The sequence below is a fragment of the Erithacus rubecula genome (genome assembly GCF_903797595.1).
Source record: "Erithacus rubecula genome assembly, chromosome: 15".
NCBI classification, from domain to species: domain Eukaryota; kingdom Metazoa; phylum Chordata; class Aves; order Passeriformes; family Muscicapidae; genus Erithacus; species Erithacus rubecula.
The window spans coordinates 16,734,691-16,750,811 of record NC_136667.1 but is presented as its reverse complement, the minus strand read 5'-3'; the positions used below and the strand labels follow the sequence as shown (position 1 = coordinate 16,750,811).

The 16,121-nt window shown below is 48.1% G+C and overlaps 1 protein-coding gene across 1 annotated transcript; it reads left to right on the top strand.

The window, feature by feature from the left end:
• Positions 1 to 233: 233 nt before the first annotated feature.
• On the top strand, positions 234 to 11,064 carry PGK1 (phosphoglycerate kinase 1). Its single transcript, XM_079318791.1, has 11 exons — positions 234 to 383; positions 2,874 to 2,924; positions 3,777 to 3,932; positions 4,048 to 4,192; positions 6,096 to 6,199; positions 6,565 to 6,684; positions 7,505 to 7,619; positions 7,910 to 8,089; positions 8,606 to 8,783; positions 8,967 to 9,065; positions 10,608 to 11,064. The coding sequence occupies exons 1-11, from the start codon at positions 319 to 321 to the stop codon at positions 10,646 to 10,648; spliced, it is 1,254 nt and encodes a 417-aa protein (XP_079174917.1). The 5' UTR covers positions 234 to 318; the 3' UTR covers positions 10,649 to 11,064.
• The last annotated feature ends 5,057 nt before the right edge of the window (positions 11,065 to 16,121 follow it).

Here is a 16,121-nt window from a genome sequence, read left to right as displayed (position 1 = left end):
TAAGGTGCGGACCCGTTAATTTGGTGCTCAGGGATAGAGCCCCGCGCTCTCCCCGCGCCCTCAGGGAGCGGCGGCTGCGTGCGGGACGTGACCGGGGCCGGAGCCGCAGCCCCGCCCCTGAGAGGCGGGATGCCCGCTGACTGACAGGAAGCTTGTCCAATAGGAATGCAGAGCTGACAGCACGGACCAATGGCCGATGGGAGGGGCGGGGCGAGGCGCTCTGGGTGGCGGCGGCGCGGGCGGCGCTGCGGCAGAACGCGGAGGCGGCCGAGCGCAGCGGGTTGAGCAGGAGCAGAGTGATTCCAGCCAGCAGCAAACATGTCTCTCTCCAACAAACTCACCCTGGACAAGGTGGACGTGAAGGGCAAGCGCGTCGTCATGAGGTGAGGCGTTGCGGGGGGAATGTGCGTGCCCTGAGCGCCGCCCTGCTCCATCCTCCACGCTGGGGCCGGGCCGGTGCCCCCCGGCAGCGGTTCGTAGCTCGAGCCCGGCACGTGGCGATTTGTGCGGTTTTAGTTTAATTTGTTTTTTTCGCTCCTGTCTCATCATGGAGCCGGCCCGGCTCCCTGCAGGGACGTGGCGGCCGGGCAGGGTGTAAATCCCGGCCCGGCTCTGCCGCCCTGGATCACCCCGCTCGCTCGTGTCCGCCACGGGGGGCTTGAGGAGAAATCCTGCCAGCCTGCCGTGCTTTTATTCCGGAGAACAACTCCCAAAAAATGCTTATTTGCCAGTTATTTTTTTCCTTGGTGAAAGTTGGAAAAGCATTGCAATAAACAAGTGAAGATACGGCTCTGTCCGGCTATTCAAATCCAATAATAATTCAGCATTTCGCAGCAGCAATGGAATCCTAGAATCACAGAATAGCCTGGGTTGGGAGAGACCTTAGATCTCATCCCTTTCACCCCCATGCCGAGGATACGAACACCTTTTGCTAGGGCAGGTTTCTCCAAACCTCTTCCTGCCTGGCCTTGGACACCTCCAGGGATGGGGCGTCACCGCACATCCAGGTCTGAAACCCTAAAATAGGCATTCGTGGCTTATTTATAAAGCATCAGTGCCTGAAAGCCTAGTGTTAAAATCGTTGCCAAGTCCTGGGAGATAAGGGCACCAAGGTACAGCGTGATATGTCCTGCTCGAAATACTTTCATTACGGGTAGTTTGTTCAAGGTCACTACAACGTGGTTACTACGTGTGTGTTATCTACTCTGTGAGTAGGCAGGGGTAGCAAAGGTATAGTTCCTCTTATTGGCAGTGTGACAGACAATTTGCTCTTTTTACCCCTTGTTTCTTTAACGTTGTTTTGAACTAGTTCCCTAAAAATTTGATTATCAGAAAACAGCCCGTGTAGCAAGTACTGTAGAAGTTTGCTTAGGATTTCTGTGCACTTTCTAAGTCTGGTACAACAAAAGATCTTTCTGTCTCTGTTGAAATCTGTACCTGACTAATTCTTTGGCCATCTGACTGGTTTTTTTTTCCATTTCTGAGTCATGCTACAGAGAGCAGCAGTGCCATTGACAGGCAATGGGCTGGGTTTGCCCGCTCAAAATCTCCGTTAATTAATGATAATTAATTAATTTCGCTGTTCTGTGAGGGGCTACCCAAAAAAAGCAAGTGAGCTGCCAGGCTCAGTATCTCCTGCCTGCATCTCACCCCTCTAAAACGAGTCACCACGTGCTCTCAGTAGTACTAAAATCGATACCTCTTCTTTTTCTTCTCATGTTCGTCATCATTTTGGCTACTTAACTTCCGGTCCTGATGCCGAAGCTTCAGGAAAAGTTGAGAATGGGGAGGGGAGAGGGCTCAGGGGAGCTCAGATTTCAATTGTCTGCAGGGGTGAAGAAGGCTGAGCTGGACCTTTCTTTTGTACTTTTGATTGCTCTGTAAAGCAAACTGTTCTTTTATTCTCTCCTTTTAGGATAATGATGCTTTTCTTTACACCTTCTAGAACCCGACCCACTGTGCTGTGGGGCTGCCAGTTCAATTTCTTTCTGCTCAGCTACTCCTGTTTTGCTGGCAGCTTTTGTCCTTCTTGCCATTTGTTTCACGTGCTGAGTGGGCTGCAGGGGGATTCATTCACGCAGCTTGCTGAACTGGGATGTTCTCTAATGTAAAGAAGGATGAAGGATGCACACTCTGCTCTCTGCCACTCGCTGTTCCAGCCAGGGGTGTTCCCTCAGTAGCTCAGTGAGCAATTTCTGCCTCGGTGGTTATGCAACTCAGCTTCCTGCACATGGGCACAAGGGATGCCAGGAGAGCTGAAGCTCCTCCCTGCCAGCCCTTCAGCTGGCACGGCTCAGGAAGTTACCTCGGGATCCGAGTCAGCTCTTCCAGGGAGAGTGGGATAAGCCACAGCACTCGCTGCAGGGAGATTAGATCTGCAGAGGACAGAAATTGAAGTTTTATTGAAATGCCTGCTGGCCACAGCAGTCCAGCCAAGTATTTCAGAAACCTCATCAGAGAGCACAAGGTCGTTGTTCATTTCCTTTCCTTTGGATGTTCCTCGCTGTGGAGCTGAAATAATATTGTTTAAAAATAAATGGTTATATCTGGGTTTATTTCTGCTCAGCATTACTGCTCCTCTGGTCCTAATAAGGATGTGTTAGTGGCCCAGCTTCCTAAGTTATTCTAGCAGTGTTTTTTCTCCATTTGTGGTGTTATTACAAGCAGAACTGGCTGATAACACATTGATTTCAGAATGGACAGAGCAGAGGTGAACATCTGATTCTAATTGTAACACTGCTTTTCTAGCCAGCACCTTTACTGGCAGGTTCCCTCACTCATTTGTTGAATATTTAAAATTAAATAAATAAGTAATAAAATAAAATTGTTGATTATTTAATTTTGCTTTTTTTTTTTTTTTTCTTTTTTTTTAGGGTTGACTTCAATGTTCCAATGAAGGATCACAAAATAACCAACAATCAGAGGTGAGCTGTAATTTCCATCCCAGATGGAGGCTACAAAGTCTGCTGTGTCTCTGACTTTACCTGGAACATTACCATGATTAAGCTGTCATTGCTCATAGCAGAGTATTAAAGGTGTCAGAGAAAGTCCAGCTATTTTTAAATAAACCCCCTGCAGTTGTTAGCAAACTACACTTAACTACAAGGCTGATACTCACTGTGGCTGCTGTGGAAAGCATATGGGGGGGGGGAAAAAAAAATCTTATTTCAGAAATTCTGAACTTCCTAAGTTGGCCATGACCATTTCACAGCCACATCTCTTAGGCTATATGTGAAAGTTGTCTGCTACTATATCTCTGTGCTTCCTGCTTACCCTGGGGCTGTGGTAACTTGCCATCTTTGTTATAATAATTGTTGCAGTGCAGCACATAAAACCTGGGGTTTAGAAAGAATGACCCCAGATATCCAGCCCTGCTTGTCTGCCACTTGCAGGCAGGTGCCAATTCTGTTCCCCACAGTGTTCTCACTGCTCATCATTTCTCTTTTGGTGCAGGATCCCAGGGTAACCCAGGAAGCCTGGTAGTGTTCAGGTGTGTCCTGACATTTCTTAGCTGAGCAATCAGCAGGATTTAGATTACAAAATGAATTTTAATTCCATGTCCTGCATTGCATGGAAGATAACAGTGAAGTGTATGAAAACAGGCTGGGATGGAGAATTGTGTTGATGCTTAAAGAATTGTTCTGCCCAGCTCTTATGCTGTTTCTTTTGTTACTTTTTGAGGGAGAACTCCCAGGGCTCCTGTGTAAGTGGTACTGTTCTGCTTGCCTGAAACTCTAGTTGAGTCCTTATTAATCAGTTGTCCTGTGCTATTACAGAATCAAGGCAGCTGTTCCTACCATCAAGCACTGCCTGGACCATGGGGCCAAGTCTGTGGTTCTCATGAGCCACCTGGGTCGCCCGGACGGTGTCCCCATGCCTGACAAGTTCTCCTTGGCCCCAGTGGCTGTGGAGCTGAAGGCACTTCTGGGCAGGTAAAGTGCAAAAACAGCCTGGTGTGCAGCAGGCTCTCTCTGGCAGGGGAGCTGGATGTTTTTCTCTCACCAGGAAGTCACAGGTGAGGTGACAGAGTGTGTCTTGTGTTTGCAGGGAGGTCTTGTTCATGAAGGATTGTGTTGGTGCTGAGGTGGAGAAGGCCTGTGCTAATCCTGCTGCTGGCTCAGTCATCCTGCTGGAGAACCTCCGATTCCACGTTGAAGAGGAAGGGAAAGGCAAAGATGCTTCAGGGAACAAGGTGAAACTTCAAGTCTGGTTTCATGTGTGCCTGCTCTGCTCTTACCTGCTCTTTGCTGCAGATTGCTGAGGAGCCAGCAGCCTCTCTAAAGCACTGATTGGGAACCTGCTCTGAACAGCAGAGCAGAAATCAGTGTGTCCCACTGTTGTGCAAAAGTTTTGAGTGGGATACAGTGAATTGCCGAGATGAAACAGCTCAAGTGAGAGACTTTAGCTGTTAAAAAAGGAAAAAGAAACAAAATTGAGCTGTGCAAGAAACTGCTGCTTGTTCAGCTTCAGTTTGAGATCTCTAAAATGAAAATCAATGTGGAGACAGTTTGTTGCCACAAGTCCCATAAGAATGATGCTCCTTTTTTGGGTTATATGGCTAATATTTCTGCAGCACAGAGATTACCAAACCCTCCTCTCAGCCTGTCTGCTCTTCAGGGAAGTTTTGTAGAACCAGGCTGCCTTGCACCTCTGACATTTTGTTGAAGGTCAGCAGAGTGCTTGCTCCAGACAGCTGCTTTTCTTAGCAATGGTGACCCTGCTGGCTTTACAGAGGCCTTGCCTCTGGTCAGATCAGTTCTTGGAGGGAATGCTGAGATGGACTGGTGCCCTTTATGGGCTGACACAGGACTCCTGCAGCTTAGGGACACAGCAGAGAGTTGGTGAGCCTGTGCAGATGGCAAGGGGAAATTGAGCAAATCTGGAATTATTCACTGCTAGAACTGTGTGCCACTGCAAGTATAGTGGCAGGGAGAAAAGTGAGGCAAGAATTTAATTTTCTCTGGGAGAAATCCCTTGGTTTTATGTGTTTCTGTAATTCCCAGGTGATTTAGCTGGGTGTGTGCATATGGAAGCACATACTGCATTGAGCATAACAGGGGATGTGCCAGTGACAGTGGTGCCTCTCCTAGCAGAGGTGAAAGTCAGTGCTGTGGAAACAGTGATGCAGTACAGGATTTCACATTGCTGAGTGGTGCTTAAACTGTGTTTTCCAAAGCAGATGCAGTGGTTGCTTCTGAAAGAGCCTCTTGTGTTCTGCTCACCAATGGTACTGGTTCTAACTGGAACACTTAGTCTGTACAGGCAGGCAGTTTGCTCAGTGAAGGAGCAGTTGGCATCATTGTTCTGTAACCTGTGTGGCCCCTTGGGCTTGTCTCCTGCTCAGGCTCTGCTAAAAAGGGCCCCCAAAGCTGTGCTGAACTCTGCTGCCATCTCTTGGAGTGCCTTCCTGCCAGAATCCCTGTGGTGTCACATCTGGGTGCTGGCAGAGGCCCCCTGTGGGGTGATGAGCTGAGGGAGCAGAAAAGCCCTTGGAGAGGGGCTGGCCTGACTCCAGTCTGGGCTGTTCCCTGCAGCAGCTGGCTGTCAGCTACCCCTGGGCACTCCCCTGCTGCCCTAGTGAGCTCTGCTGGCTCCTCATGCTGGGAAATAAGCTGAACTGCATAAGCTATCCCGTGAGGATTTGCTAGGATGCTGGGAGGAATCTTTTAACAGAAATACACCTGTTTATTGGTTCATCCTCAATGCAGTTGCTAAATCACTCTTTCAAGAGCTCAGCCTTTTACTATGTGCCTTGGAGACTGTGCTTGCTTTGTTCAGTGAGTGAGCATGAATTTCTTTAGCCTGACCTCAGCATTGCCTTGTCTCTCTGTACCCTTCCTGTGCTACCTGTGTTCACCACACAGCACTGTAATCTGTTGGAGAGAGACTGAAAGGTTCATGGTGCTGCAGTTCAGAAGTGGGAAAAGTTTCAACAATAGTAGTTAGTCTAGGGGAGTTTAAAGTGGAATTTAAACCATTTAAACTTCTTTGTTATTTCTGCTGCACTGAGAAAAAGCAAATGAAGACAGTCACCCACTAGTTAGATTCGGAGCCAAAGCCTCTGGGTACAAACTTGTCCTTCTTTCTCTTTTTAGATCAAGGCTGAGCCTGCAAAGGTGGATGCTTTCAGAGCCTCTCTTTCCAAGCTGGGAGATGTCTATGTCAATGATGCTTTTGGCACTGCGCACCGAGCTCACAGGTGGGTTCCCATTTCCCTTCCACAGACAGAGGGATTATTTTTAGATATGTGTACTTGCAGGCTGCAGTGATCCTCTTGGAAGAAGTCCCTGCTCTTGGCTATTACTTGTCCTCCAGTGTCTTGGATCACTAGTTGAAATGTCTTGCACATCAATATTTCTGTGTAAAACCAATGTCAGAGATGAGTCATGTACAGCTCTCTTATCAAACTAGGAAAACAAAGCCCCTGTGTGTGTTTTCATGCAGGTGGTAGCTGTTCTCATTGCTTCAGCTGACTAAAGGGTTGATTTTTGTAATGCTATGAGGCACGGGGGTGTTTCTACATGTAAATTTTTCCTTTCCTCACCTTTTACTTTAATTTTGCAGCTCCATGGTAGGTGTCAATCTGCCTCAGAAGGCTGCTGGCTTCCTCATGAAGAAAGAACTGGACTATTTTGCCAAGGCCCTAGAGAGTCCAGAGAGGCCCTTCTTGGCAATTCTTGGAGGGTAAGACTCAAGAACATTGTGACTGTGTTTCTCTAATTCCCCTAACAAATGACATGTTTTTGCTTGGTTTAAGCAAGTGCTTTCCTTTCAAGTGTACCTGCAGTTCAGATTTGTAGCTGACTCCTGAGATGTGAGATGTGGATTATAGAGTAGCTAACTGATACATCTGCTTTGTGATGATACAATCTGGCTGCTCACTGTCTCTCCTGACCTCTGACTTTCCCCAGATTGAGACAGTGCCCAGCAGTTTTTTGCCCAGCTTAGCCAAGAGAGCAGTTAGAGCCACGTGCTGGCCCAGACATTGTCAGTGACCTTTCCCCCCAGTTCAGGGTACAGCAGTGCTCAGGCTCAGCTCTCTGTAAACTGACACAACCTCCCATTGTGCAGTGGGGCCCTGCTGGGGCTGCATGGGCTCTGCCCTGCCCCAGCACCTGGTGTGCAAAGGGACTGGAAGGTGCACAACCAAGTGCACTTCTCCTGTGCAGAAATATTTAATTGCAGCCAGTTTTCATCATGTGTGTGCCCAGTCCAGCAGAGCAGCTCTGCAAGGTGCATTTCATCAGGTGAATTATCTTGGCTGGGCAGTCAAGGGAAATCAGGCTCTAAAGGGCCAAATGAGGTTTATATTTAAATAGAAAAGAAGAAATGGAGGGCTGAATAATGCTCTAGTAAGTTGAATTTTAATGCTGGCCTGCTAACTTATGAAATTCTCTTTTTGCCCATTCCCAACAGTTCTTTTGTTGGATCATTCTCTAGAACAACCTTGACATACCATAGTCACAATATTAATAATTCATTCTTTTTTCTTTTCTCTCACCAGAGCCAAAGTTCAGGATAAGATCCAGCTGATCAATAACATGCTGGATAAGGTCAATGAGATGATCATTGGTGGTGGAATGGCATTCACCTTCCTCAAAGTGCTCAACAACATGGAGGTAGGAGAACAATTCTGTGTCTGCTCCTAAAGAAGAACATGGTCTCAATGCCCCTTATATGTCCTGGGATTGAGCACTTGCCTTCTTGGCTCTCTGCAAGAGTAGGGAGCACTGAGAAATTACTTGACAATCCCTTTGCAAAACTCAGATTGCTGCTGTGTCTCTCCATGTGCTTTAAGAAAACAATCTTTCCAGAATTGCTGTCTGAGCAGTTTGGGTGCTGATCTTCTCTCCTGTAATGACCAGGAGCTAAACACTTGCCTCTTACTTTTCCCAAATGTTTCCTTTAGATTGGCAACTCTCTGTTTGATGAAGAGGGATCAAAAATTGTCAAGGACCTGATGGCCAAGGCAGAGAAGAATGGTGTGAAGATCACTCTGCCTGTTGACTTCATCACTGCTGACAAATTTGATGAGAATGCACAGACTGGGGAGGCCACAGTGGCTTCAGGCATTCCTGCTGGCTGGATGGTAGGTTTGAATGGGAAAGGGGCTGACAGGAGGAGCAGAAAGGAATAGGGTGGGTAGGACACCTCTTAAAGGAGTAGAAAGAGTAATTGTGAGCCTTGGCAAATGATTCTGAGGGCAGTCAAGCTGTGTAGAGTTGGTTGGTTTAATGCAATTGAAGCCCTGTTGTTTGTTCTGAGTTTTTAAGTCTTAAGTAGCTTCTGTGAGATTTGGATTAAAGCAGCAAAATTCCTCTCCCAGCTTGCAGACCTGAATGCAGTAGAAACCCCTTTTATTTGACTGGAATTTAAGTAGGGTTGGCAAAGTTTTCTAATTAAGGCTTCAAGAATCTGATACTGATTTAAAATTGACTTGCTGGTGTTAGGAAGGTAAATACCACCCCAGACTCTACCCTCCTGCAGCAGCTGCTGGCAAATCTGTCCCTGCATACAGAGAAACTCTTGTTCATGACTGGGGTGAGGGGAATTTGAGCTGGGGGTCAGCAGTGAGTGTATCTGTGCCTTCTCTCACTTCCCTTAGGGCCTGGACTGTGGCCCTGAGAGTGTGAAGAAGTTTGTTGAAGTTGTGGGAAGGGCCAAGCAGATTGTGTGGAACGGTCCAGTTGGAGTCTTTGAGTGGGACAAGTTTGCCAAAGGAACCAAAGCCCTGATGGACAAAGTGGTAGAAGTAACTGGAAAAGGCTGCATCACCATTATTGGTAAGTAGTTGTGTTTGTTCTTCTTTTTCTAAATCCATAGAGGAAGATTGTGGTGGCCAGCACTGTGATAAAAATAATGGTCACATTATTTTCCTCACATTCTCCTCTGTCCTTTGGCTTGGGCCTTCAGTTGGACAAAATCTGAATTTCTTGTGTGTCTCATGGATTCTGTTTGTGCTACAGGTGGTGGAGATACAGCTACTTGCTGTGCCAAGTGGAACACTGAGGATAAAGTCAGCCATGTCAGCACAGGAGGTGGTGCCAGCCTGGAGCTGCTAGAGGGTAAATACTCTTTTATCTTCATTTGTTTGAGTAAATGTGCAGTTCTGGGTACTCTACCATGTGTTGGTAGAACAAAGCACAACAGCAGAGTCTTTTCTGTCCCACCATGTGAAGTCATATAGCTTTGGAGTCACAAGCTCCTCTTGCTGCTGTTCTGCAGCCCTCACAAAGGAAGAGAGGAAGGAAAATGGAATATTCCTGCAAAAAGCACAGTGTGCCTCTCCCAGAAAGCAGAAATGCTGGGATAGAAAACAAGAGTGAGCAGGATTTTGTCACTTATCCCTCAGGATATGCCAACCAGCCTGTTTAAAATGCCCAGATTGTTAGGGAAACCTCATCAGAACAGTCTGGAATTCTTGCCAGAAGTCTCCTCTTCCTGTTTGGAATTCCCTTGGTTTTGGGGAGCCCTCTAGTGCTCACCGACAAACCTGCAGGAGGGCACTTGGAATTCAAAATGGTGAGGATGGCCGGGATTCTTGTAACAAGTTCCATTGTTCTCTAAACGACTTTTCATTTCCTCTGGTAATTTGCTGTTTCCCGGTGTGTGTAAATTATCCAATGCTCTCAACTCTTCTGAAGAGGAGAAACTTCAATAAACTGCCTTGCAGCTGCTGTTTGCAGGAGTGAGATGGGAGACAGAGCTTTTGTTTCTGTTGCCTAGGGAGTGATGGAGAAGGGAAGGAATGCAGATGGCTTGAAGGAAATGCTGTGTGTTCAAAAGCACAAACTTGCTACGTTTTGGCCCAAAATATGGGTTTGTGTGTGTGATCTTTTAAATGTAACGGAAGTCTGGCTAATTAGAAAAGCTGCTGAAGATGAAAAAAAGGGGAAAAATCCCTGAAAACTCAACAAACTTAGTGAGTTGTGAATAGTGTTACAATTCAGTCCTGCTATACAGCTTGAGCATTAGAAGATTGGTTTTGCCTTTCCTCAGAAAAACAGAGTGGTGTCTGTTCATTATTAAAGTAGGACAAAAAGCTAAAAATGCTTCAGAAAATGTTGCAGAAAATGCAGGCCCTTATAATCAAAGATGAGCATATTCTTTGATTCCATCAGTTGGAAAGAGACATGTAAATATCTCAACTTGGGTGTTTTAGTTATTTAAAGACCTAGGACTCATAGGAGGATTTTCCTCTTAATTCTTAAAACATCCACCACACTCTCCAGAATTCTATTTACATGCCATTAGGGATTTAAGAAAGTATGCAGCAACTCCCTAAATCCAATCAAAAATCTGTTTGCTATCAAATTTGATGGAAAAGGATATTGGGTGTTCGGATCTGGCCTAGCAAAGACCTGGACAGAAATGTGCCATTGCTATTAATTGAGGATTGATGGCTGGGCTGTGTTAAGAATCTGTGCTGACATCTGAGTGCAGCTGTGCTCTGGGTGGATTTACTGTGTGGAGCAGGTCCATGCAACCACCGTGATCAATGTGCAGCCAAATCAATTCCTTTTAAAAACGACATCTCTCTGAACATTGCCAAGTTGTTTGATCACACAGAGACCCTTAACCCTGCTGTGCTGTTTCCTCTCCCCCAGGTAAGGTTCTCCCTGGTGTGGATGCCTTGAGCAATGTGTAGAGAGCAGAGCCCCATGCCCGGTCCCGTGCACAGCCCCTGAGATCCAGCACGATCCAGCTCTGCCAGAGGCACATCCCAGAATGTAACCCTGGAGCGGGACCTGCAGCACCAGGCAGCAGCACAGAGCTGAGATTTTTTCCGACTGCAGTTTACATGATGTGGGTTTGTCCACTGTTACCCCACTTGAATTAACGTAGTGAGTTGAAGCTGTTGTTGTGAATTTAGAGTGTATATATTTATATTTTGCCTTTTCAAAGAGATTAATCCCTGTTAGATGTTTATCTCAGAAAGGAGTGCACTGTCCAGCTTCCATCCTAAAGGCATTTCCATCACTTGACACGGTTCAGAAACCAGAGGGGACTCCAGTTTTTTGGAGGTTGGTTGTAATAGCTGCTGAATAAACATATTTAAAGTGCTCCCAGTTTGTATGTTTTCTTTATTTCAGATGTTTAGAATGATCTGCATTAAAACACCTTCTAGCATCTAAAATCTGAGCTATTTTTCCTATTTGCTCTAATTATAATATTTCCAAATCTCCTTTTGTGTTTGTCAGTGGTTCTATAAGCACCCAGTCATCATCAAAGTGAACTTGGTTAAGGAAGTAAATTGCCACAGATGTGCTGTTATGTTAAAACTTCAATGCCTCTCAAAGTAAGATGAAATTTTGAATGTGCAAATCAAGTAAGCAATATGCAAGTTCAACTGCTTGTAATCCAGAGAACTTGCCTCATAGTGGGCAACTAATGTATTTAATGTCAATGCAGGGGGAATTTTGAATACTGAGAAAAGTAAAAATGAAGTCCCTGGCAAAGAGAATTCCAATGTGACTGTTCAAGTTTGTGGTCCTAAAAGCACTGAATGTAGCATGGTAAAACTGCACAGTTGGACACTGAGGTTTGTGTGGCTTCAGCACGTGGCAGAATTGCACGTCAGGGAAGGCCCAGCAGTGTGATTCCACTGCCTGGAGCTGCATTTCCATGTAGGCTGCAGGGCATGTGAGTACAGGGTGGCTCAAAACCAAACCTGGGACTCCTCCAGCCTCAGCTTTGGGCTATGGCAGCAGTCACAGCTCTGCTCTGAGGAGAGGCACTGCTCCAGCTGAACTGCTGGTGGATAATCCTGCTGGATCCAGGAAAAGTCAGTGCTGTGGGGCAGCCATGGCCTGGTTTGGTTCCCAGTGAAATAAATCCCCAGCAGTGGTTGCTCCCAGCAGGTTCTGCACAGCACAAAGCATTAAGGATGAACCATGGAGGGAATCCCTGAGGTAAGCACCAGGTCACAACACAGATTCTGCTTTTCAGTTAATTTCTATGTATAAAATATTACCAAAATGAAATGAAAGTATGTGTTAGAACAGACACATACTGCCAAATTTTGCCTAGTCATGGGGAGGGTGTGAATTTATACCCAATAATGTGAAGTGTGATACAATTATTATGAAATAAATACTTGTTACAGTTTAAAGCCAAAAGTGACCATTTCAAAGAAGAAATAATGCAAATTACTGCAGGCTGTGGTCTCCTCTTCCTCCCCTCCTTTGTAACTCTCCCAGGCATTGTCTGATGGCACATGAATGATGCACATTTCTGCTGGGCTGTGCTCATGTTTTGCAGGCAGGGGTGCAGACCTCCGACAGCTGCAGGAACGAGGCAAAGAAAGGAAGAGGCTTGTCAGCCACAGAAAGACCATGGATTTTGGAAACCCAGTACTACAAAAACAAACATTCCACCATGTCTTGTAACAGATCCTCCTTGTCTGGCTCTAGAAAACAAGGCCTTGTGACAGCACAGCCCATTTTTGTGTCAGTCTTGTGCCCCTGTGCTGCTGGACTCCCATGGAGCAATAACAGACTTTCCCCCAGCCCTCCTTTCTGGGTGTTTACAGTGGAAGTTTGGTGTGTGGCCTCTACCTCTGCTGCCTTTTTCCTCTCTCCATCAAAAGCTATCTCTAAGTACAGCGAGCAGTAATAATGCTCTGTACACACAGATGTCTTTGCTTATAAAAGCATTTTTCCACCTGACTGGATGGTTCTTACTCATGTCTCTAAAATATCCTTTTGTTTCCCCATGGCTTGTTTTGTGTACTGTCCTGTGTTCAACACAGGAAACATGGCACAGCAGGGCCAGAGAGATAGTCAGCTTTAAATAAAAATAAATTGTAAATAAAAATGGATGAAACACATAAACATGAGACCACAGGAGCTGAACACTTGATGGCCAGTAGCTGAGTATTTCAGTGATGGAGTTTCCAGAGCCTTTCTTTAAGTTTTGCCTGCTTATACTTTTTTGACAGGTTGGCTTTTACAATTTTATTGCTTTCATTGAGAGTTTCTGGGGCAAGGAATGGTCTCTGTTGGAAACGTTATGGAAGAAAGATTAGAAGCAAAGCTGTTGCAGAAAGCTCATGATGTGTTGAAAATAATAGAACAGGTTCAGGGGGCTGATAATAAGAGCCAGGTGAAATAAAAAGTAAAGAACTTAAATATTTGGCCACAGCAACCTTCTGGAAGACTTGAGCTGGGGCAGAGGGGCTGGAAAGTGCCTGAAGGGAAAGGCCCTGGGGGTGCTGGTCAACAGCAGCAGAACGTGAGCCAGGTGTGCCCAGGTGGGCAGGAGGCCACTGGCACCTGGCCTGTCCCAGCCATGGAGTGAGAGCAGGGCCAGGACAGTGACATGCCCCTGACTGGGCATTGGTGAGGCCACTCCTCCAGTGCTGTGCTCAGTTCTGAGCCCTTCGGAAAGGACATGGAGGGGCTGGAGTGTATCCAGGGAAAGGAACAGAGCTGGGGAAGGGGCTGGAGCCCCAGGAAGGGCTGAGGGAGTCGGGGAAGGGGCTGGAGCCTCAGGGAGGGCTGAGGGAGTCGGGGAAGGGGCTGGAGCTCCAGGAAGGGCTGAGGGAGCCGGGGAAGGGGCTGGAGCCCCAGGAAGGGCTGAAGGAGCTGGGGGAAGGGGCTGGAGCCCCAGGGAGGGCTGAGGGAGCCGGGGAAGGGGCTGGAGCCCCATGAAGGGCTGAGGGAGTCGGGGAAGGGGCTGGAGCCTCAGGGAGGGCAGAGGGAGCCAGGGAAGGGGCTGGAGCTCCAGGGAGGGCTGAAGGAGCTGGGGAAGGGGCTCAGCCTGGAGAAAAGGATGCTCAGGGGCAACCTTCTGGCTCTGCACAACTCCCTGACAGGAGGGTGTGTATCATGGTCTGCTCCTAAGCAACCAGTGCTAGGCCAGGGGAGGTTCAGGTTGGGTATTAGGAAGAATTTCGTCACGTTAAAGGTTTTTAAACACTGGAAGGCGGTGGAGCCGCATCCCCGGCCGTGGCACCCAGGGCTGGCCGACAGGCCGGGCATCACTCACAGGCTGCTCTCCGAGCTCTCAGAGCTCCTTTCCAGCCGCGGTATCTCCGTGATTCCCCCGGGCCGAGGCGCAATCCCCGCAGGCGCCCGGCGCTCCCCCGCCCTCACGGAACTACAGCTCCCGGCCGGCACCGCTCGCCGCCCCGCCGGGGGATGCCGGGCGCCGTAGTCGCAGCCGCCTGCTGAAAGTTCCCCACGGCATCGGCGGGGGGCCCTGGCCGCGGCTCCCCGGCGTGGCTCAGCGCCTGCCGGCCCGCGGGGAGCGGCCCGCCATGGACGGGAGGGCGAGCGCGGGGCCCGGCGCCCGCGGGGTAAGGGCACTGTGCGGGCTGAGGGGCCGCGGCCGCCGCCCGGCGCGGGGAAAGGCCGGCGCGGAGCCCTCAGCACCGCCCGGGACGGGCCCCCGAGCGGGGCAGGGCAGCCGGGAGTTGTCCCTGCCCGCACGGGGATCTGCTCCTCCTTTTCCCGGCGGTGCCGGGGCTCAGCCCGCGCTGCTCGCGGGTTCTGGGGGAGGTTGGGTGAGGGGAGGCGGCGGAGCTCCAGGGCTGCTGAGGGTGTGTGGGAGCTTTCCCTGCTCTCTGTCCGGCCTCTCCCGGCTCCATTGCCACGTCCAGGTGGTGCTGGGCATGTTTTGGTACCCGCAGCTCTGCCCCAGAGATGGTTCCTGCTCTGCCCTTCTCCCCGAGCTCACCCGCACCTGCCCCAGCTCTGAATTGAACAGCAACGCCTCCAAATCCTCCTGCTTTGATCTCTGAGTGAGCAAATTCGGAGGGCGATAATCCCCAAAGGGTTAAAAGCTTTGCATCCGTGCCTGGGTTCGGCCAGCCCCGGTGCGGTCTGGGGTCTGTGGATTTTATTCACAGACTGAGTCAGGCAGCGCCAGAAATACTCACCGAGACTTGTTCCACATGGTCTAAGCAGCTCAAAGCCCGTCTGCCTCACTTCCAGGATACTTTCTGGGGAAGGTAAGGGCTGGAAAGCCAAATCTTCAGTGTGGAGGAGCTGTGCTGGGCACAGGGTGATGTTGAACACCTGCTGCTTTTCTTGGTGCTGGCTGCAGGTGGTGGGATAGCCCAGCATTTCCATATTTCACAACTCATATTTCATAATTTCACAACATCCAGGCCCTGACTCTGGTCCAAAGATCTCTACTCAATTTTCAGGTTAAAATTGTCAGCATCTCCTCTGATAAATTATTCTTAATTCAGCCCTAATGCAGTATATCCCATTTTAGTTCATTTTTTGTTTTTATTTCTCTTTCTAATGATAATTTTTCATTAAACATCTAATCACATCCTAGCATTTCTCATCAGCAAGGCTCAAGGTGCTTTACAAAAGAGGGAAGAGTATGATTATTCCAATTATCCTTATTAAAGCTTAGGTGTTGGGCAGCTTGTGCAGATAATGTAGGCCATAAGTAATTAAAAGTACAATCTAATTAGGAGAAATCCCCAGTTGTAAACTGAAGTGCCACTGAAGTGAAGAAGGCAGTGTCCAAAGGCATGGCCTTGTAACCTAATCTCCCTGATCAGAACAGTATCCCATTAACCCACAAATCTCCCCTCTCCTGACCTGTCTGCCCCAAGGACAGGTAATTCCATGAGCAAGGTCCAAGGGAGGGAGTCTCAGTGACCAGAAGCAGGCTGGAGAGTGTTCTATTGAAATTCCTTGGTGTTTGACTAAAGGTCTTGTGTTTGCCAAAATAACCAGCCTGAGCTGAGCAGGGTTGGACATAGAACTGATGGAGTATTTTAGCAGAAATAGGGTTCAGAAATAAGAAACATTGCTCAAACTGGAATCCAGAAGATACAAAAAAATGTTGTGGCCTGGATCCAGTTCATCCACAACCTAAATAGAATTCTGAAACTTACTCTGAGCTCCTTGTCAAGTTTCATCAAAGTTGGACGTGGGTTTCCTGTTTGGGAATTTAGTTTTCTTGTGCTGAGCTGGGTCTGTGTATCCAACACCTGCTTGTCCTGCTGGGGGCTGGCTACATCAGGATCACTGTTTATCCACATAATTCAGCAGCAGGACTATGTGGATGAAATCCTTGTTCTCATTCCAAGTACCTGCTGTCACATCTGAGTTATTCTGTGGAAATGTTTTTGCTGTCATCTCTGGTTACCCAGTGCT

What these genes read in the sequence shown, in the direction of transcription:
- PGK1 (XM_079318791.1), top strand. Translation starts at nt 319, where the DNA reads ATGTCTCTCTCCAACAAACTCACCCTGGACAAGGTGGACGTGAAGGGC. An exon ending in CTGAAGGCACTTCTGGGCAG is followed by an intron (nt 3,933 to 4,047) that starts GTAAAGTGCAAA and finishes TTGTGTTTGCAG; the next exon opens with GGAGGTCTTGTTCATGAAGG. An exon ending in ACTGCGCACCGAGCTCACAG is followed by an intron (nt 6,200 to 6,564) that starts GTGGGTTCCCAT and finishes TTAATTTTGCAG; the next exon opens with CTCCATGGTAGGTGTCAATC.